Source organism: Cordyceps fumosorosea (genome assembly GCF_001636725.1).
Source record: "Cordyceps fumosorosea ARSEF 2679 chromosome Unknown scaffold_7, whole genome shotgun sequence".
NCBI lineage: Eukaryota > Fungi > Ascomycota > Sordariomycetes > Hypocreales > Cordycipitaceae > Cordyceps > Cordyceps fumosorosea.
In genome coordinates this window covers 313,768-335,637 of record NW_017387307.1, presented here as the reverse complement: position 1 = coordinate 335,637, position 21,870 = coordinate 313,768, and the positions used below count along the sequence as shown (strand labels likewise).

The window sequence follows — 21,870 nt, the reverse complement described above, 5'->3', positions numbered from 1 at the left end:
TGGGTGCACAAGATAAGTTGTCTGTCGGCAGGGTATGGAATGGGAGGCGATGGGAGGACGTGCTGCGTAGTAAGCCGCGTAGCAATGGTGAAAGGGAGCCGTTAAGAATAGAGAAGCCATTGCGGAGGAGCCGTTGCAATTACAGAAGCAGGCAATGGCTTGTGCCTCGAGCGGTTGCGGTTGCATGGCAGATTTGCCTAGAGGGGCTTGTTGAGGGCCAGGCCCAAGCCAGCGCCTCGTCGCAGTAGAACACGAGTTGTCCGTAGGTAGGTCGGCCAGAAGTGACAGATCTCATTTGTCCATTAATAGCATCCTTGTCCGGAAAGGGAGCCAGTAACTAGCCAGCCAACTTGGTGTCCGTCCGGCCTGAGGCCGGGCTGCCAGACCCGCCTGGAAAAGGGCCGCCGCCATCCGGAAAAGTATGCTTGATGGTGACCCCGTAGAGAGCCTCTTGAACGGGGCAATTGCTTGTTGCGTGTAGTACGTGTTTATGTGCTTGTGAGAGGCGTGTGTGCTGTAGAATCAAGCACACACAGAAGAATGTCCTTCATTGACAACGGGGTGGGAAAATCCTGGCGTGAGTTGTAGGCTCTATGGTCTGTATGGTCTGTTGTTTGGCAGCCTTCTTCTCATCCTCAGCGGGAAATTTAGACGGGTCCCAGACCCGTTGATCTTGAGGCAACGGCGATTCATGGATCCCTTGACAGGCGGCAGGGCCAATCTGGCTGGGGAATCCGCCGCCCCAGCGCCCCCATTGCAACAAAATACTGGTAGCGTATCGCTGGCAGTGAGTGTGAGAGCTACTGTGCCCAGCTACAGCTACCCAAGGGTGACGTCAACGCACCTGGTGCTGCGCAGCGCGGGATCTGTCAGGCCCGCAGGCGACTCAGATTGCCTATGGCCGGTTCTGGACACAAGGCCATGGGGCATTCCACGTCTGGAAGTCAGTGTGCGGCGCGGTCCGAATTGGGAGGCAGGGCGAAACGAAGCTGGCAACGCCGCTCGTGGCTGTGAAACAGATGCTGAAGTGCCGTCACAGACAGGCGATATTAGAAATCCGGCTTGTCCTGGCGCTTGGGTGCATCCTGGTACTTTGCTCGCACAACCTGAGAGCGCTAGCAATGGAACACTCAGGGGCCTGCCGGGATTGGGTCTTGGGATGGTGGCAGAGTGTAGCAGTAGAACTCGGTGAGAAGTGTGCCTCTGTGGTGGCCTCTGGTCAGGCGAGCTCAGCGTAGTTTGGACAGGGGATGCAAAAGCTCGGCGTCAGGTGGGGAGGCGGCAGTCACGCAAGAGAGTAGCACTGATAGGATGGACAGATCATCTTGGATAAGCGACGGCGCCTAAGCAGTGTTGGATGCAAGGCAGAGGCAGGGGACGAGACCGAATACTAGATGGAGGCTCAACTCGGTCAGCGGCCCGGCCCAGTGGTACTGATGATACTTGCAATGCGCGGTCACAGAGGATCTGTAGCTTGTCCACTGGGGAGGTATGTATGTAACCTGGATATTATTAGTCCGGGGTTCATTGAGCAAATGTGGCACTGGGCACGCCATCTCCGGCCGTCCCACACCAAACCGAGAGACCCCAGCAAGGTGGTGGCAAGCGACTAGTGGTATATTCGGACCAGAATCGAATGCTGTAAGTATGTTGCTTTGTTTTGTACAAGCTTTCGGTTGGAACAGTCTGGACCACTCAACCACCTCAAACTTGTCGTACCGAGAGCGTCCGATCCGCGAGTTGTTCTATGGACCACCGGCATGGTGCGTTTGACGCATCTTGGAGAGGCATTGTGCGTCTCTCAGTTGGGGAGCGGTTCTTTTACCGAGACACGAGGAAGTATCTATTGGCGACTGAAGGCTGGATACTAGAGTTGAGAGCCATGAGGATGCAAAAGACGAGGTCTCGCAGACTGGGGCATGTCTTGGGCGGAAGGGCGGCGGTCCGGTGAAGCTGGAGCCTGGAGCCACCTGTATGGGAGCTGGCCGGAGCTAGTTTTAGAGCTATCTCGGTGATGAATGGGCGCAGTGCTCGAGGCTGTTGCTTGGCTCAACTTGATAATCGCAACGTTGACCAGGATGTAGTTAGTAACTAGTTATGGCGAATGAATTGGAGGGGACAGGTGCAAGGGTGAAAGGATCAGCCCCTCTGCAAACGAACCAACCAACCAGTCCACCAACCAACGGAGCAAGCCTGCCTACGTTGTGACCAGGGTGATAATACAAGGGCATGTGACGAGACTCTGGCAAACTTGATATTTGTCTTGTGATGGTTAATTCAGGTAGTTATTTGCGGCAGGGGCGTGGGGGTTCAATGGGTTCAACGGCACCTGCCTCTTGTGTAGTTCATGGGAACATCGGTTCGGAGGAAAATATTTACTAACTAGGGCAGGAGCTTGTAGTACCCAGTCAGCCCGTCAATCCAGTACAAGGAAGCGGCGCCCGCAGTTTTTCCCCAGCCAGGCGGGACTAGGCTGGCTGATCAGCTGATGAAATTCCCAGCTCAACGGTCCGGGCTGGCGCTCAATGCTCAACGCCTCCCGTCCTTGACAACCCTGCAACCCAAAAGTCAATTCGCCAATTCGCCAATTGCCAAAGCCTGCTCTGCTGAGTCCATATGCACGCCAAGCCGTCACATCATCGTCGTTTAACTCATCCGGTGCTGCTGCCCGCTGCCCTCTCTGCCTCTGCCTCTGCCTCTGCCTCTGCCTCAACGACTAACCCCCATTTGCGCAAACCCAGACACCATCGAGCCTGTCCTCTTGGATTGGCCTGCATACGATGCCGGCTGTGGCTGGCCCGCACACCGAACAGTTTGGCTTGAACTTATTCACGGAGAGCCCCAGGCAGCCCTTCTCCCCTCCTCCTCATCCCGCCCAGATGGTGGGTTCATTCAACTGCAATGCAAGCCAAACCCACTGTACTGTGGAGGAGGGAGCAAAGGACCAGCAGCACACTTCCTGCTTTCAGACCAGGAAACCGCTCAACCCGGCAGCGATCCCCGAATGAGCATCATCACACACGGCACGGCACGAGACGTCCACATCCTGAGGCAAAGCCGCACGTCATTTTGTTGCAGACCTACATCTCTCCACGGACTCTTGACCTCTGGAACATGGGCACCCAGCTAGGCGACCCGGGAAAGCGGTCGAGCCCTGGCCTTTCTCCCTTCCTCTTTGCCCTCGCCCTGCCAAGTGCTGCTGCGTCAATTGTCACAAGTCCACCGGCGTGATCGGCGAGCCACGCACCGCTTCTAGTCGTTGGACATGCATGCCATGTCTTACAGCCCGACGGCGGACAAACAGCCTCGGCAGCCACACTAACCGCTCCTACAGACCCCATCCCTCGTCTTCCTCTAAAACTTGAGGTGAACTTGCTCTTCGATTGTTGTTTGTGACCAAAATGTGCTGCACTTGACCGTCGGCGCACTGCTGATGCCGTAAAACTCTGCAGATCTTGCCTGACAATTATACGCACTTCACAGATGCTATCCTCATACCGCACGACGGTGTAAGCCTGCGTCGCACCTCGCCAGACTTTGGAGCTGGCGAACTTCCTTTTGTTTGTCGCTGGCTCGTGGAAGTCAGACATGGCTTGGGTGATAAGGCCTCGCATCCCCACCCCCTATACAGCAACGCGCCGTACATTAACTTATAATGTCCGAGATAAGTTGCGGGCTGTGTTAACAGTTACAGCTGTGGCGCTTAGCGGTGGTCTTCGCGCAGAACGGCAAGAGAATATTTGAACTGTGCATTCCGAAAGAGCAGCTCGGTACGCCCAATTGGCAGCTCTGGCATCACACGTGGATCGTTATAATCTGCGTCGCTGCAACGGGAAATCGGGATATGTGAGAAACAGACGGCTTGGCTTTATCACTCTCAGTTACCCGAAACACCGGGGTAGCATGTCACTAGCCGAAGCTCGGGTTACCATCCATGGCTTGTCCATCTGCAGTTCGCAACCTTCTGAACAGCTCGCGAGATCTCAAGCAGCCAGAATTGATAAGCATGCTGTCAAAAAGCAGGAACGTCAGCCACGACCAGCCCAAGACACACATCGCAAGGTGCCTCAGCGTCAGTAAACGAGGAATGTCGATAAGACACACAGGAAACAACGGTGAGTGGCTGATACCTGCCGCTGTTTCTACCCAGCAGGGTGCACAAAGGCAAAACAGAACTGAAAAACGTCCGATGCAAAGGCGAAAACCAGGACAGGCGAGATTGGTCATCAAGTGTCATGCGTATGTGACGGGGCATGGGAGAGGGGCATGGTGATATCACACAAACAGGCATTTGGTACTACACCTTCGTGCCGTTGCGTACACTCTTCTCGCGTGTGTAGATTTGGAGTGTCTCGGACGTTCTCTCCGGATGGCGCTGAGGTGCGTCTGCGGTGGCACGATTAAGTTCACAAAGTCAGCCACCTGACTTGCCTGGAAAGGCGAGGATGTGCGAAGTACAACAAGCAAAAGTACCAAAAACAAGCTGCATTTCCAAAAACACGAGAATGAAAAACGAAGACAATTGCAGCCAAGTGGAAAAATTAAAGTCATGTCATTGCTCTACTATCAGTAATAAAAGAGATATAAATCCAAAAGTGTGAAACGGGTTGTGAGGGACTGGGTTTGCCCTGCTTTCGTGAAGAACTTAGCCAATGCAATGCCCGACAATGCCAAACAGACAAGGCCACATTTGACAACAAGAATAGAAGACTGGGATTTTCGACTCCCTGTGTATAAATCATAACAAAGAACAAAACCAAGAAGAAACAGCAATAAATATTATGTCGTCTTAACCGCCATGTGTGGGTGAAAGTGAGGGAAAGAAAACCAGCAAGGGCAGAAATGTCTTTGCAGTCGAGGTGCGCGTCGCAAAAATCGGAAATTTATACAAAAAGAGGCAGGTAGTTTGTAGATTGTGTATGAGATGAAAACGGTGGCGAAAACCGGTCACCTAGATAAGATGCACTTGTACATTGCGTAGATGTCAAAAGTAGGGTATACATGGTCGGGATAAGTGGAGGGAAGCTGGCAAACAGCTCCCCATAATAACGGTACGCAGTGCTCGAGGCGACAGCCAGCAGTTGAAGATGTGCCCCCAACTGACGAGAGCATTTCTTCTTGCTGTTCTGCTTCTACCAGGCCATAGCGGTCAAGGTCAAGACTGTCGCAAAGGCGACCGTCGCGACCGTCGTCGCCAAGCCAGGCGCGGCAACATTGCGCCCTGCACCCGACGTGGCCGTGTCGTTGACGAAGCCGGGCCCGCAGATAGTATTGACCTGCTGCGCGGCGTTGCTGTAGGTCCCCGAAATAGGGTGCGCGCGGTCCGCCGTGGCAGCGTGAAACACTGCCATGGTGCGGGCCGTGCACGCGCCGCAGGATGGTGTTACACCGCCAGGCAGTGGCAGGCCGAGCGGCATCGAGTAGAAGAAAACGTCGCTCGGGTTGGTGATGTTGGTGACGGCGGCGGCGAAGCAGTACCCCTGGGTAGTTGGGTCGTGCAGGCAGCCAACGGCGCGTAGCACGCGGTAGGCGCGCAGGCCGCGAAAGGCCTCGGTGACCTGGAGCTGGTTTGCATCGTACTCCTTCTTGCAATTGGCCGAATCGAGCAGGTTCTTGGCGGCTTGGGTGAGAAAGGTGTCGCACTGGGTGACGTCGGGCGCGCAAGTTGCATCGAGGACGCGGACGATGCTGACGAGCTGCTTGGAGGCTTGGAAGAAGGATGTCGATGTCTGCAGGAGGCGAGTTAGTTTTCAAGGCCGAGTAAGGCGAGGGGATATAGGTTGAACAAGGAGAAGACGTACTCGGAGCATCATGGAGAGGGGATAGCACTTTTTAAAGGTCGGGTCGTCGAGGAGCTTCTGCATGAAGTTCGGGCAGGCGTCATTTGTGCTTCTGGTGCTCTTGAAGATGGAGGATGGGGCGCTGTCGAAGGGCAATGGTAGCGCCGATGTGGTGGCGTCTGAGGAAGACGCAGAAGCAGTAGAAGATGAGGATGTCGAGGAATCGCTTGAGCCCCCTGCTGGCTCAGCGGGGACAGCATCGCCGCGAGCCTCAACGGCAGTGCCTCGGACTTCGATAACAGCGTTAGGATCCCGCCTGACGAGGTCCAGCTGCCTCGTGAAGTGCGTGACGGTCATCGGGGCCGCGTCGGCGGTGTGTAGATCATCGGGAACCCGTTGCAGATCCCGCTCTAGGTCGGCCGTCCAGGAGGGTATTGTCGGCGCGGAAGCCGGCACAGGGGCGACGACAGCGGGTAGTGGCTGGTTGGCGACGGTGCCGGCGACGAGGACAGCCAAAAGACCGGCTCGGAGTGACATGGTGGCGGCGGCTGACGGTCGGTCGTGCGACGCAGATGAGCATGTCGAGGAGGCTGGGGACGATGTGGTACGCCCGGATGGGCAGCGGCGGCAGCGGCGGCAGCGGCGGCGTAGGGGAGGAGAACGGCGACAGCAGCAGCACTGGGCTGTGCGCATCGTCGTCGTCGTCGTCGTCGTAGTCGAACAGTGGCAACTAGCAGTTGCGGAGGACTGTGAGACCTGACTCGCCATATCGACGGGAGGTCGACGTGCCCTCGCCGAGTTGTGTGTTGTGTAGTTGTCGGTGTTGTTCGTCTGCAGTCTGTTGAGTGTTGGGTCCCAATGCGGCGGACAGCAACCTTGGGCGTTGGTCTCGAAGCCACCTGGCCGGGGGCTGGTCGAACGAGGATTGAGGCCAGCGTAGCTTTGTCGAAAAGAGAGGGAAAACAGATTCAACTAGAAATTCCTTCCTCTCGCTTGCCTTCCCTGTCGACTGGAGCAGTGGGCGGCGCGTGCACGGGAGGAGAGCAGATGAAGAACGAGCTTGCGTCGACCAGGTAAGCTCAAACGCTGGCGGTATCTCGAGTGCGTTAGCTGCAGGGCGGCCGTTGGTGCGGTCGAGACAGGAGTGTCAAAGCATCTGCGAATAAAAGCAAAGAGATAAAAGGCGACAAACTCGAGTTTGCGAGTACCGTATATTGATGCTACAAATTTTGATGATTGATGAAAGAAAGAATGGCGACAGTTGGATAGATGCGAAGTGGGAGTTTTCAACGAGCGTGGTGGTGAGGGATGGATGGACGGGTGGTGAAGCTGTCGAGCGCAACGGCTGGGTCGAAAGGTGAGAAAAGTCCAGCCCAGCAGCCAAATTCAAGCTCGTTTTCCAGCCCAGGCGGTTCCGTTGTGCCTTTCCCTTTTCTACCAGTTCATCAATAACTAGTTAATAAATGCAAGCTGCAGCTGGGGTCCCTGTTGACCGCGACAAGGATGCAGAGGGGGTAAGTAGTATGCGGTGGGTGGGCTGGCGGCGGCGGCGGCGGCGGCGGCGCTCGAAAAAAAAAAAAAAAAAAAAAAAAAAAAAAAAAAAAAAAAAAGATGGATGGCGTGACAAGGATTTGCTTACTGAGATAAGAGCCGGGTTGTTTATTTTGTGATATCGTGGGTTTCTTCAAGGCTGGGGAACAACAAGACAGAACTTGACACTGCGAGGAAGGCCGGCAGCAAGCAACAGAGCGCAGCAACAAGATGACAAGGGGCAAACGGCTGGATGTCGCAGCGAACAGAGAAGAAAAGGAAAACGAGGGCTCCATCCAGCCAGTGGTTTTGCATTTGAGCTGGGTTGTCTAGCGTCACTTTTAGCAGACTTGGATGCTCTTTCCAGACTGGGACCTCGAACACAGTTTACCGTTTACCCCAGTCGTTGCCTGTGTCTGGTTGGCGAGCCCCAATTGGATTGTTGTCTTCTTGTCCATTAACAGGGGGGATCCCCGAGGGAAGGTGGTTCTACAAACATTACGATTCGTGATTTTCTGTAATATATGATCTTCCAAAGGCGAGTGGTCTTGGCGGCAGGAACATGGCGGCGGCTGGGTGGCTCCAACAATCTGTCCGAAGGCATGGCGAACGAGGCTCTGGCATCAGAGATGCTGCCGATGGCGCTCCGCCAGGTCTTCCTTATTAGGTACTTCGTACGCGTCAACTGTGAGCTGTCAGCCTTCCTTCAGGTACACCGTTCGTCGGGCTGGACTGTTTAAAAATAAACTAGAGCTGTGGCCTCGGTGAGACAGCGACGCCGTTGAGTTTTACCTACGGAAGAGAAAGGAAAGATGCACGAAAAAGCTTCTGGGTTCGGTGTCGATCCACTAACACTCACTCACTATTAATAAACTTTTTCAGACAAGAAGGAATGCATCAACAGCAAGCCAGACAGGCAGGCAACAGACAGGCGAAGACATCCCCTTGGGGTGGACCAAGCTGAAAAACACATATTAACAACCCCCCCTCTCTGCTGGCTGGTCCCCATCGCTCGCCGCCCAATATTTATTAGTTATCGGAAATGGGGGTTTCCTGAATCAGAAGCCAGAATCCTTGTTCAGAGGAGAAAACGTGGGCAAAGAAGCAGGGGAAGAGCAGAGCAAGAGGTGTGGTCAACTTTGTTCAACGAGGCCAATGGCAGAACAAGAGTGCCAGATCTCCGATGAGCAGACGGAGACACCGCAGATTGATGGCGTTTCTTCACTGCTGCTGCCACCCATCTCTTCAGCCATCCATCCCTTTATTTGACCTCTGCATCTTGCCGGCCTGGACGAGTTTGACAGGACGTCGCCCGCCGTCTCCGTCGTGGCTTCGGCTTGTCTGCGCATACGTACAATGTAATATACTAATAATACTAATAATACACCACAGTGCTGCACTTGCTTGGTGCATGCAGCAGCCCATTCCGCCTACCAGCAACTATTTATTGATATCCGCCTCCCCTCTCCTCCTTACGGCTTGCCTACGCCGCGCGTGAAGGGCCCTCGATGTTCTAGACCCGGCCGATAATAAAGCCCGTCCAGCCCAGCCGTGCCATGGCTTCTCTCGGGCTTTCCCCCTTTCCGCTTGTTGGGGGCCATGAATACAAACAAAACCTTGACCAGCAGCCCGATCCACGAAAAGCAGGAACCCGCCCGCAACTTTTTCGTATGTACATCTTCTCTGGCATTGACTTGCGGTAGCTACCAACGATCGGTTTAAGCTTTTCTACAGCAAAAAGGCTCTTGTCTTGTTGAAGCAACCCGGTCACTTTTCAACGTCCAAGCTCAAAACTGGGTCGAGGCGGCTCAACCACCCAGCGCCCTCTACTTTCATTTCCTTATTCTGGATCCCCCTTCTAACTCTTTTACTCTTGGCCTCGGTGGTGCGATCGATGAGGCGTCTCCTCTTTGTTCATTTCCACCCACGAGAAGCCCCCCCTGCTAGCTAGTCATGAAATTGAGCCATGATGCTGCCTGCAAGTTTGACCTCTCTGCATCCTCTCTCGTAGAAGGACAACATGAAAATGAAAATGACAATGATAAACTTCATCACTTCTGCTTCACTGTCATTATATGCCTACATATTCCGTACTGTCTCCTCTCCAGCCGCTTCCCCCACCCCATGTCCGTACCTGCATCGGCAGTCCACACACACGCATTCCCGTAATCAGTATTCCCGCATAATATTATTCTCGCAGCATTAATTTGTGTTAATTAATTCTTATCTCCTCGACCCGGCAGATCCCCCTCCTTCCTTTCCTTTCGCTTCTTCGTCTGGTCGGTCGCGTAGTTCGCCAGACTAGATCCTAGTGGCTGACTACATCTACCAAACAAGAGCCCTGGCGCAACTGCATCAGCCAGCATTCGACGCAAGTGTTTTTTTGTTACTGCCCAAGGTATGAGCAAATATAGCACCATGCAGTGATATTACTTCTCCGGTACTTTCCTCTAGGACAAATGTCACTCTATCACATGGTATTCTTCTCTCCATCTCGTATAACCAGCCACGGCAGCCTTCAAGCCCCCAGTGTCCCAGTCTCAGGTGAACGCCGTTGCAAGTATCAAATCATTCGAAAGGGCCGATCAGATCCGAGGAAATTCATCATCTTTCCTTCACTTGCCTTTTCTTTTTTTCTTTTTTGCCTATTTTCTTGGGCTTCTTTTTTTTTCAGTATTTCTCACATTTTCTTCCCGTCGGTTGCCGCACGGCCACGGCGACGTGTTTCACCCAACTCGGCTTCCTCGCTCCGTGCGGCGCTATTTTAAAGAGAAGAAAAAGAATCGCCTCGGTGTTTCATCATTTTTCTTGGCTTGCCGTTTGTCCGTTGCCGTGTCCGGCTATCCGGCTTCATAATAGTCCATGTCTAGTCCTCCCGTCATGCATGTACCCTTTCATGACGCAAGCCGCCAAGGAGCACTGCAAGTATATCCAAGGCTACCATTAGGCTCGCACAACGGCCAAGTACAGGTAAGCATTCAAAGTCATACATTTTGTACTATTGAGAGGAATTCAGAATGTTCGGCAGTCGTAAAGAGTAAAGTATATGACAAGTATCCAAAACCCAAAAAAATCCCATATGCACGCACTGATTTTTATATGCCTGGACCCAGAATGACACTCATGGCATCGCCCATGTTCTAATCCATGTGACTCCTAAATGACAAAACGCCAAAATATGCAACGAAGATGAGCCGGCAAGCACCGGAAGCGCCTTAACCGTGCTTGGCAAGACTTTGCAGGTTGACAAGCTCTGCGTAACGACCATTCTTACGCATCAGCTCCGAGTGTGTGCCCTGTTCAACAATGCGGCCCTGGTCAAACACGTAGATAATATCTGCCTTTTGAATGGTACTCAAACGGTGCGCCACCGCAACCGTCGTGCGACCCTTGGCAGCCTTGTCCAACGCAGCCTGCACAACCTTCTCAGACTCCGAGTCGAGCGCCGATGTTGCCTCATCGAGCAGCAGAATCTTGGGGTCGCGAATCAGCGCACGGGCGATAGCAACACGCTGCTTCTGGCCACCAGACAGTAGAGCGCCTTTGCTTCCCACAGTCGTGTTAAACCCTTCGGGCAGCGACACGATAAAGTCGTAGATGTTGGCTTCACGGCACACATGCTCCAGCTCAGCGTCCGTTACGTCTTCACGGCTTGTGCCTAGAAGAATGTTCTCCTTGATGCTACCCTGGTACAGAGTAGGCTCTTGACTGACGAGAGCAATAAACGATCTGTAGTCGTTGATGTTGAGGGTGCTGATTTCTTTACCGTCGACATAAACACCGCCAGCAAGTGGATCGTAGAACCGCTCAAGGAGCGAGATCGTGGTACTCTTACCACAGCCAGAAGCACCGACAAGAGCAATGTACTGACCGGGGCGCACAGTCAGGTTGAGGCCACGCAGGACGGGTTGTTCAGGGCGAGTGGGGTAGCGAAAGTGAACATCGCGAAACTCCAGAGTGCCTTCAACCTCGGTGACGGGCTCGCCCTCGTCAGACCATGTGTCAATGGCGGGCTTGCGATCAAACAGAGTCTTGAGCTCCTGAGCAGCACCGTGGGCCTTGCCCATGTCCGGGGCGAAGGAGAAGACGGTGCCTGCGGACTGGGCACCGAAGATGATGGACATGAAGCACAGGAAGAACTGAAACATGCTGTACTCACGCTTGCCGATGAGAGTACCTCCATACCAGAAACCAAGAGCAAGGCAGAGAAAGACAAGCGACTGAGAGGCAGCGTAGAGAGCGCTGGACTTGGCGACCGAAATGAGACTGCGGCGCTGCTGTGCGGCGAGAGACTCTTGGTAAATGGCCAGCACGTCATCCTCGCGCGTGAGCGACGCGACGGTGCGGATAGCGGAGATGGCTTCCGACGCATACGAAGCAGACGAAGAGTACGCGGCTTTGGATCGACGCTGGAAGTGGGCAAGGAGCCAGAAGCGGAAAAAACCACATCCAAGAAGAACAGGGATAGTCGAGATGCAGACTAGCGAGAGCTTCCATCCAATAGCGAGAGAGACGGTACAGGCGGCAATCAACGTAGTAGCCGTCAGTAGGATCGTGCCCAGCGTTACGCCGCTAATGCCAGCAACGTGCGTGGTCTCAGTGGAGAGGAACGAGGTCAGAGCACCGGCAGTATTCTCCTCACGGTCAAAAAAGGCAACATCCTGGCGAAGCATGGATCGGAATGCGCGGTCGCGAACACGATGGACGAGGCGCTCCGAGCACATGGCGAAAGCCACACCTTGAATACTAAACGCGATGAATTGTGCAAAGGCCAGCATGACGAACATGGCGCTCCAAAAGTCCGAGTCGTGCTTAACCTGGCCACGATTCGCGGGAGTGATGGGTACGGAGAGCGTAGTGATCTCCTTGGCGAAGAAGACGGCAGAGGTCGGATTGCCACCACCGCAGATGATGCTGAAGACACAGCCAAGGAGCATCCGCTTCCATTCGGGGCGGTTGAAGGACGCAATGAGCTTGATCAATGTTCCGAGGCTATCCTTTTGCTCACGATCGCCTGTCGCCTTGTTCTGCAAAATCATGCTAGAGACGGACTTTCGAGTCGCGCTCCGGTTCAACTTATCAGCAATATTGTCATCGGGGTCGGCATCGTAGAGTGAGGCACGGTTAGTAGACTTCTCACGAATGAGGGCCATTTCTTCCTCTTCCAGCTGAGCCTGCTCATCGGTAGTAAGCTCTTCCGCGGCGGCGATGTTTTGGGCGGAGACGAGGTTGAAGTATGCGCCTCGCTTTTCAATGAGATCATCGTGGTTACCTTGCTCAATGATTTTACCCTCAGACATGACGACAATATTGTGGGCATCCTTGATGGTGGAGAGGCGATGGGCGATGGTGATGGTGGTTCGACCAGCGGCAGCCTTTTCCAGGGCAGCCTGGACAACGCCTTCAGACTTGGTATCAAGAGCCGAAGTGGCCTCGTCGAGTAGAAGAATCTTAGGGTCAGAGACGACGGCGCGAGCAATGGCAATACGCTGCTTCTGGCCGCCGGAGAGGAGGAAGCCGCGCTCCCCGACGTTGGTCTCGTAACCTTCGGGCAGGCTGGAAATGAAGTCGTGGGCATTGGCCATCTTGGCGGCCGCGATGATAAGTTCACGTCGTTTTTCTTCCGTCTCGTGCTCAGCAGCCGTTCCAATCAGGCCGTGACCAATGTTTTTGAAAATGGTTGTTCCGAAGAGCGTAGGTTCCTGGCTGACAAGAGCCATTTGCTGGCGAAGCCACTTGAGATTGAGAGTGGAGATGTCAATACCGTCGAGGTAGATTGTGCCCTGGACGGGGGAATAGAATCGTTCAACGAGGCCGACAATAGTGCTCTTTCCAGAGCCAGAAGCGCCTACAAGAGCGGTCGTTTTGCCGGCGGGGATGCTTAGGCTGACGTTGGACATGACACGAACCTCGGGGCGGGAGGGGTAGATGTGAGATATGTTCTCGAGGCGAATGTTGCCCATGATGTTCTCAATCTTTGCGCCGTCTTCGGTAGAGGGATCGAGAGGAGAGGGGCGGTCGATGGTGTTGAAAATCTTGGCAGCGGCGGCGACAGCCGTGGTAAAGGCCTGAAGGTTGGGAGCAACGTTGCCGAGCTGGAAAGCACCAATCATGACGGACATCATAATGGTAAGAATCTTATTGATGGGGATGATTTCCTCGACAATGAACTTGCTTCCCTGCCAAAAAGCCAGACCGTAGTTGAGGAAGAGGATGAGCATCATGCCACCGACCATGATGGCCATGGCGCTCTTTACACGGAAACCAAAGTACTCGGCCTTGCCCAGGTACTGATCGTATTTCTTAGCAAGGCGCTCTTGCGTGCCGAAAGCAATCGCATTTCTGATGGAGCTAAAGACTTCTTCGGCGATGGAGCCACCTTCGGCATAGGATTCAAGGGAGGCTTTGTTGTGCTTGAGCATGAAGCTGGAGCCGATGGCAATGTTGAGAACGAGGGCGAAAACGGTGGCGGAGAGGATGAGAGTGAGCTTCCAGTAATTGATAAAGGCGATGATAAAGGCAGTGACAAAGGTGGCAAGGGCGGCAATGGTGAGAGAGACTTTTTCGGAGAGACCGTCTTGGATCAGGTTGGTGTCTGCAGTAATGCGGGTGGTGACCTCGCCGGCACCGAGCTTGTCAAAGTAGCCAATATTTTGTCGCATGCAAGCCTGCAGGTAGTGTTCGCGAATCTTGGCAGCAATGTGCTCACCAGTGTAGATGAAGCCAACGGTGCAAATGTAAGTGACAACGAATTCGCCGATGCCGAGGTAGACAAAGTAGAGGACATATGTGGTGAGTTGATCAACGAAGCCGTCATATGTGAGCGAGCCTCCGAAGAAGAATTCACGGAAGACGCGCTGTAGGTTTCCGAAGATGACGGTCATGAGTGGCAGAGCAGCGCCAGAGGCGATGGCGCAGATGGTGGAGACAAAGATGATAATCTTGTCATTGCGAGAAGCATAACGGTAGAGGACGCCAGCGCCTTTGGTGAGGGTAGGCACATCGACCTGTCTTTTGAGAATCTCGGCCTCGTGTTCTGGGAGGTGAGCGTAGAGGTCCTCGGGGTTGGCGGTCTTGGGAGGGGTCGCGAGCTTGGTGTCTGCCTTTTCGAGGGGGTGGTTTTCGGGGTCGGAAGAGTCGCCATGACTGGAAACGGGCAGGGAGTCTGATCGGGGAGGAAACTGAGGAGTTTCGCGAGGCTCCCCAGACTTTTCTGAAATTTGTGGTGCCATGGAGGGCGAGGGCAGAGGCAGGTCAGGCCTGCGAAGCGAGTGAGTGAAGCTAGATGCGAGTTGAAGTCGGCAGCTTCAAGCCACGGGTGGGCGAGATGAAAGGGCAGCCGGGGATTGCCAGCGCCGAGGGACGAGAATTCTGGCGCGGGCGTAACAAAGGGTCGGCGGGAGCTAGAGCAAACAATGTCGCAAAGGTCAGCTCTGGATGGCAAGCGGGAAGGGTAAAAGCGCAGAGGACAACACAAATATGCAAGGAGGGACGTTCAGAGAGGTGGGAAATATGGTGGCATGTCTTAGTCAGAATAGACAACTCGGGGAGCAAGACTAACAGAGAGCTTGAGCGCAGTCGCAAGTGAAGCGAAAGCAGGCCGCGGTTGTGGCAGGCGAGTCACAAGTCACAACAGACAGGCAACGTGGGACTGGCACGCAATGTATGTTGTAAAGTGATTAATTTTGGTAGCAATTGATGAAGCGCGCCGGTTGCCTGTTTTGGGCCAGGGAGAGACGAAATGTATAAACTGGCGCAGTGGTGTAATGTGAGACAAGACAGAAATAGAGGGCGTTCGTCGAGGGGGCGTGTGTGTTGGGTCCCTTGGGTGTGTGACGGATGGGTGACGGTGGCTAGGTAAGATTAAAGGTGAAGAGCGAGGCGACGGAATGAGATTCGAGTTGAAGTCGTCGAGGATGTCGAGGAAGAGGACAAAAAAGTAGCAATGGCGAAGAGAATGAGAAGTAGGGGAGTCGGAGTCGGAGTCGGGCAAGTTGAGAGACTGGAGGGGAGGGGTGTGGTGTGGGAGGCGATTGTCTGGGACGCCCATGTATTATACCGGGCCGTGCGAGGGGAGGTAGGAGCCAGGAGCCTGGCGGGGGAGCAGAGTCAGATTTCAGAGGGGGTCGCGAGTTAGCTAGCCGGCGTGGACGAGAGTTTTAAGGTGCGGACGTGCGTAGTCAGGTCGGTCTGAGGTTGAGGCATGGGCCCGAGGAGAAGTCCGGGACCCGAACAAACAGGCGCGGCGTGAGAGACGGCTTCGAATGGATGTTCCTGTTTGCGTGGGAAGGAGAAGCGCTAGCTATTCAGTCATCAACGGCCGGGTTAGCAACGGAAGAAACAGCGGGTGGGTGGGTTTGATTAGATGGATGTCCGTACTTGGCCAGTAATGCTGCTATCTTACGTAGCCAAACGAGGCGAGTTCGATAGTAAGAGAGATGGCAGCAGATGGAGATGGGATGGAGGGGCGCCGAGAGATGCTGAAGATGGATGGGGGTGTGTGCGGAGTTCTCTTTTTTTTTTAATATGGCCGGCCATATGTGGTGGAAATGGAAGCTGGTGGCCTGTGGGTGGTGGCCAGCGGTGATGGTGACAGTGATAGTGCATGGGGATTGGGGATTGGGGATTGGGGATTGATGGTGGGTGATTTGTTGGTGATGGTCATGTACAAGGTGAGCTATACGCGGAATACGATGCACCAAACCCAGAGTCGTCTTGGCAGCCTTGCAGGCCATTAGTCCGCTGGAAGAGTCCGCTGAAGGTCAACTATTGACAGCTGACCGCTGAAGGAGCGAAACCCGCCATTGAAGCCACAGTTCCGCCAGCCGTCTACAGTGGACCTCAACTAAACCGCCACACGGCACAGGCAGCCGTGTAGGCACCAGCGCCACCAAACAAACAATCATAAGAAAAGGTGGTGTCATAAAATCAGAGTTTCATTCAGCCTACATAGCCTTGTTAGCATTCAGTGTCGCCATCACAGTCGGACTCGTCAAAGTTGACACAACACCTGGCTACATATGTTGTACATCATTCATCCCTCGATACTAACCTTGCCTGATTGTTCACGCTTATTACAGCCAACGGCCCGCCGGACTCTGACCAAGTCCGCCAGCCACCAAATGGCCACTAGGATTCAACTTGTCAACCTAAATAGCAATTTAAAGATTCAAAAATTAAATATGTCAGTAATCAACAACATCAAAATCTTCAATAATCGTCATCCACTGCGTTGTGGGGTCCGTATGGTTTAAACGACGCCTCTGGGATCTGTACCCAGCAGTCAGCCGTTCTCATCTTACTAGCTAGCCCTTGATAACGCTGTCGTTTCTTCTCTCATCAGATATTCAGGGGTGTTTCTTTTTTTTTTTTAAGGTACAATGATGAAGACGACTCAAGATGGAAAAAAAGAGGCCGGGACGCTGCTTTGTCCGGCTACCCTGCGCCATCGCGCAATGTTACTGTATAGAGTAGGGCAACTACGTAACGTCACCCGAGGTTTAGGTATCGTTCAACACCACCGCCTGCCAAGAGTCTTGTTATAATAGTGGAAAATGCCAGCCACGCTCCTTCACAGCCTTGCACCGGCCGGTACCAATCCGGCAATAGACACCGACATGAAGCCCAGTGTCCGCGTGGCAAGTCGTCAACAACTTGATCCGCAATCTCCGGCGGCCGGGTTCGTATCATTGCAGTGTTTGCTCTCTCTCTCTCTCTCTTTCCGTACCGTACATACGCTTCAGAAGAGGTTACAAGCTGCTCGTCATGGAGTACTTGTGCCGGGGAGACGGGAACCACCTCGCTGACCCTTGCGCAACACGTATGATTTTTGCTTCACCTTGTGCATGATGAATGTTGTGTCCGTACGCCGAGTGCGTCATACATATGTACTGTAACTGCACACTCGATTGCACACCACCCCCTCCCTCGACCTGGCCAGCCGTCCAATCTGTCTTTTTGTTTTACTCGAGAAGCGAGCACACCGTCTCGTCACTCTGCCACACCCTATCAGGCTCCCTCTATTTTTAACACGAGCATGGAATCCAGCTTTTGCTGGTACGATGCTCTCCAAAGGAGTCGCAACTTTCCCTTGACACAAGAAAATAAAACCTTCTTTCCTCCCAACACGCACCCTGACCCCAGAACCGTCCCAGGGCTGACCCAGTTTTCCCGGGTTCGGGTCCGTCCAAGTGTCCGAGCCGGGCGCACGCCCCGTCAGAGTCAGAGGTCCCCTGTTGAATTCAGCTGCCTCTTCTCTCTTCCCAAGTTCACTTGGGTTCTCTTCTTCTAAAGTGATGGACATTAATCAAATCCCTATGCGCAATCATTTTTCCTGCATCTAGCCTCGATTCTAGAATATTCCCTCCTCTCTGCATGTATCTTGCCGTGTCTTGTCTTGGCGCGCCCCAAGAATTCCTCCCCTCTTGTCGTCTCGGGCATCCACACCAAGCAGCAAACCACATGCATGGAACGTGAAACACGATTCACTCGATATTCGCCCTTTTCTCATGGTTTGGGTCTCTTTAGTTACTCGCTGAGACTGTTTGACGCGCAATTCGCCTAATATTTCAGGTTCCTCTCATCCTGTTACTGTTACACGTCGGATCCCCAGGTCCAACCCGGCGTCTTCCCATCTCTGTATGTGCAGCATCTCGTACTACGGCCTTCGTGTATCACAGTCCTCTCATCGCAGCCATGCCTCATCCTGCTTCATTGTACATTGTGCCCCCCGTCCTGACCCGCCGTGTCGGTTTTCTGCATACATGGATTTCCTGCCAGCTTTTTCTGCGCGACCTCGTGCTACCACGGACTTGCTCTCTATATCGTCAACTGCAGATCGTAGTAACACCCCAACACCATGGAAAAGGCCATGATCATCTTGCCTGTCGTGCAGTGCTCCGTACACCTCGTCCCGTTCATTCGTTCATTCGTGTACCCTCGTTGCTCACGTGTGGTGGTCCAGATCCAGCTCCAGGGTAGCTCGTCTCTTGCAACCTCGCTCGTGGGATATGCGCCGTTCGTACGAAAACTATTTGCTTATGCATTTCTTATAATGAATATGGTCGCATTCTGTGGCTAAATTGACGCGGTAAAGGATCGACGGCAACGCCCTGCACTTGGCCACCTGCATGATCGAAGTGGTTGCACAGCATGCCATATCTACACCCCCGGGAATAATCTCACTTCTCTTAATGACCACGCCCTCATGTTTGACCTTGACATCGTTGGCTACTGCAGTGAACACGAAATGCCACCGGTTGGTTATAATTATCATTGTCCCGAAGAAATACCGGAGAACATCGGATGGAATCGGGTGCTCATATTCGTAGCTGACCTCACCCAGGCACTTTCACTCTTGCCGACTGTTTACTGCACTGCTGGGAAGTTTTAACATGGAGGTAGAACACATTGTGGTAGAAGTTGAAAAGAGTGTGTTTAAAGATTTCACAGCGCAAAAGGTCCAATAAATTTTGAATACCATGTTGATCAAGCGAGGACCGCTCATCTAGAACTGAGCATGGCCAAGCCACTATCCTACAAACAATTTGCCCCCCTCACTTAAGCAACTTCTGAACGTCATCGGTGATGTCGTACCAGGGGTAGTCCTCTCTGAGGAGAGTTCTGGTGTCGGTAGCGTTTTTGGGGTCCGGAGCGTCGCCAAAGTACTCAGTGACGGCATAGATTCTGTCGGCAATCTGCACCGTCGCCACGGCGAAGCCCTCCGTGTCCGCCGCCGGCTTGGGGACGACGCCGAGCCTCTCGGCCGCGTCCCAATTGCCGTCCTTGGAGCGCAGCACCACCGTGCCGAGCGTGTTGTCCGAGACCAGCAGCACCGTGTTCTTGTGCAGCGGGGGCAGGTACGCGCCGTCCAGGTCCGCGCCGATCTTCTCGTCGCCGATCGGCACAACCACCGGCACGCCCTTGGGTGCGGCCAGGTCGAACTTGAGCAGCTGGCCGGTCTCGCCGTCGGTGACGAGCACGCGGCGCGAGTCGTCAAACTTGGCGATGCCGGTGAAGCCGTGCGGCTTGGGGGTCACGCCCGTCTTGTTGGAGACGAACCACTCATCGACCGTGTTCCCGTCGGCGCTGACCTTGAGGATGCTGCTCGGGAAAGTGCCGATGACGAAGGCGTTGCCGGCAGCGTCGTGCTCCATGTCCTGGAAGCCGCCGTAGACGCCATTGGAGGTCAAGGTCAGGTCCTTCTGCCAGGCGAGCGCGCCGGCGGTCAAGTTGTACTGGAGGAGCATGTTGGAGCCGGAGATGTCGCCGCCCTGGGTGTCGAAGGCGGCGCCGGCGTTGGCGCTGATGGTCAGCATGTCGTGCTTGTCGTCGCGCTGCACGCCGGAGATGTGGAAGGCCTTTTCGTTGGTGATGCCGTCAAAGGTGAGCACGTTGGTGACGTCGTTCTTGGCGGCGTCGTAGACGGTGACGGTGCTGTTGTACAGGTTCCTGTCTTTTGTGTTAGTGGAAGGTGCCTATACTTTTTTTTTCCCTTTTTTTTTTTTTTTTTTTTTTTTTTTTTTTTGAAACGTACGAGATGTAAGTGACGCATCGGGAGGTGTCAAAGTCGGCGTTCTCGGGGTACAGGCTCTTGGCCTTGATGGTGAAGCCGCCCTTCGGGGCCGTGCAGGCGGACGCGGCCGGCTTGGGCTTGCAGGCGGCAGGCGGCTTCGGCGCGGGGGCCTTGCAGGCGGTAGGCGGCTGAGCATCCGCGGGAGCCTTGCAGGCCAGGGGTCCGGCGGCCACGGCCGGGATGAGGGCGAGCAGGAGAGAAGAAGAGACCATGATGGCTGTGATGTGCGTATGTGAATATAGTAGTTGGAGCGCGTCGGTAGAGAACGGAGGAGGTAAGGTAGATGAAAAGACTGAATTCCTTTGGACGACTGTGCTGCTGAACGAGGGTGATGGTTCGAGGAGCGGATGGCATCAATCTTATAGGGCGCGACATGACTGCGCATTAAACTTTAAAATGCATTCTATTACTATGAATATACAATAACGAGACAAATTATCAATCTGTCGACGGTCGATCATTACTCGGAAAATTCGCCTGTACCTAGCCTGTAGGTGCTTGTTTTGGTTGAGAGGTTTGTAATAACAAGGGGAGTGGGATAGCAGCGTGTGGGATACGGTTGGTGGGATAGCCGCGGCCGGACGAGTCAATCTGCCATTTCTCAGCGGCGGCATCTCATGCAGGCCGCCCACTAGTTAGTTATTAGACGAGCGAGTCAAGGAGCGTGTCAGTGAGTCTTGAGTCTTGTCCCAACTAGTTATGAGCCATGCAGGCTGGGCATGATGGCTTTGAAACTTGGGCCTGGTGGGCCGACCGACATGGCCTCATGTTGCGCGGCATCGTGGCTTGGCGCGAGTCTAGATTGGCTGGCCAAGTCTGTTGGTGTGTTCAAGCAGTTGGTTACTGTGGACGATCAATCCCACCAAGAGCTGCATGTCCAACCAAGATCACCACCAGGGTGCATTTGTCTTGGTCTTGTCGATCACCTCACTCACCATCACATACAACCGCTTCTCACGAGGCTGTAATCATGACTACATAAAAACATAAAAGAACACGATTGCACCTGCATGAGCCACGAGCCTGCTTCTTCTTGGCAGCAATATCCATCGCTGCTTGGTACGACCAGCGGCCAGGGGTTTGAGCGCATTGATGATACCTATGCGGGCCCTGAGGAAACTTCATTGAACGGCGGCTATGCCGAAATACTGGGTATGAGCCCTTTATACCTTTATAGTGCCAGTAGTCAATTTGGCGACTCGCTTGCCTTATTGACCTTGGTGTTATCGCTATTCTTGGAAGGAAAGAGTAAAAGCGACATGCCTGCGCCTCCTCCGGCTATTAAGTACATAGGTAGGCTTTTAACCCGGCGTCGCGGCATCAAACAGTCTCAAAGAGACATGCACCAACAATATGCTCATGGATACCAAACGTTGACTGACTTGCTGCAACACACTTCTTTTCTTCTAGGTAACTAATCTGGTCGACGCTTGCAATTCGAGCCACCCGTGACGGCCTTGCTTGGCGGCTACATTCATCTCTACTCACGTACTCGTCACTCACGTACTCATCACACATACTCATCACTCACATACTCATCACTCACATACTCATCACTCGCATACTAACTCAGTGTACGCGCCGCCCGTGCTCTCACGATGGGCAATTTTAATTTTTTTTTTTCGTTTTCGCCCGTTGCACAAAACAGACCAGTCTCTGGTAAGCCCAAGAAAAGAAAAGAATAGCCTCTCTTCTCACAAAGAGCATGCGTGGCGGCTGGCTGCGCACTCCATTCGTCATCGCGTCCCCGTCTTGCCGCCTTGGCCACAATGGACATGGTGTCCTCTAGAAGAGAGGTGACTCTTTGCGACACCATCATCAGCCGCACCTTTTCATGAACTTCTTTTTTTTTTGTTTTTCTATTCACAGGCTCTTGTAGTAATATACCCAGGATTCCTACAAATTTTGCAAAAATCTGTCTCGACTGATCTATCGTATCTGCTGGGGACAAGGCTGATATAGGGCTGCCTCTTATACGCTACCCAC

General features: G+C 53.7%; 3 protein-coding genes across 3 annotated transcripts; all 3 read right to left on the bottom strand.

Annotated features, from left to right (window-relative positions):
* Positions 1-5,132: 5,132 nt before the first annotated feature.
* On the bottom strand, positions 5,133-6,317 carry ISF_03645 (hypothetical protein; the record flags this gene model as incomplete). The annotated part of the gene is made up of 2 exons (XM_018847251.1): positions 5,133-5,729; positions 5,802-6,317. The coding sequence occupies 2 exons, from the start codon at positions 6,315-6,317 to the stop codon at positions 5,133-5,135; spliced, it is 1,113 nt and encodes a 370-aa protein (XP_018705458.1).
* Positions 6,318-10,525: 4,208 nt separating this feature from the next.
* ISF_03644 (ABC multidrug transporter Mdr1) lies at positions 10,526-14,542 on the bottom strand (the record flags this gene model as incomplete). The annotated part of the gene is made up of 1 exon (XM_018847250.1): positions 10,526-14,542. One exon carries the CDS (start codon positions 14,540-14,542, stop codon positions 10,526-10,528), a length of 4,017 nt encoding a protein of 1,338 aa, XP_018705457.1.
* Positions 14,543-18,865: 4,323 nt separating this feature from the next.
* ISF_03643 (Six-bladed beta-propeller, TolB-like protein) lies at positions 18,866-20,096 on the bottom strand (the record flags this gene model as incomplete). Its single annotated transcript, XM_018847249.1, has 2 exons — positions 18,866-19,760; positions 19,846-20,096. 2 exons carry the CDS (start codon positions 20,094-20,096, stop codon positions 18,866-18,868), a joined length of 1,146 nt encoding a protein of 381 aa, XP_018705456.1.
* Positions 20,097-21,870: the final 1,774 nt, after the last annotated feature.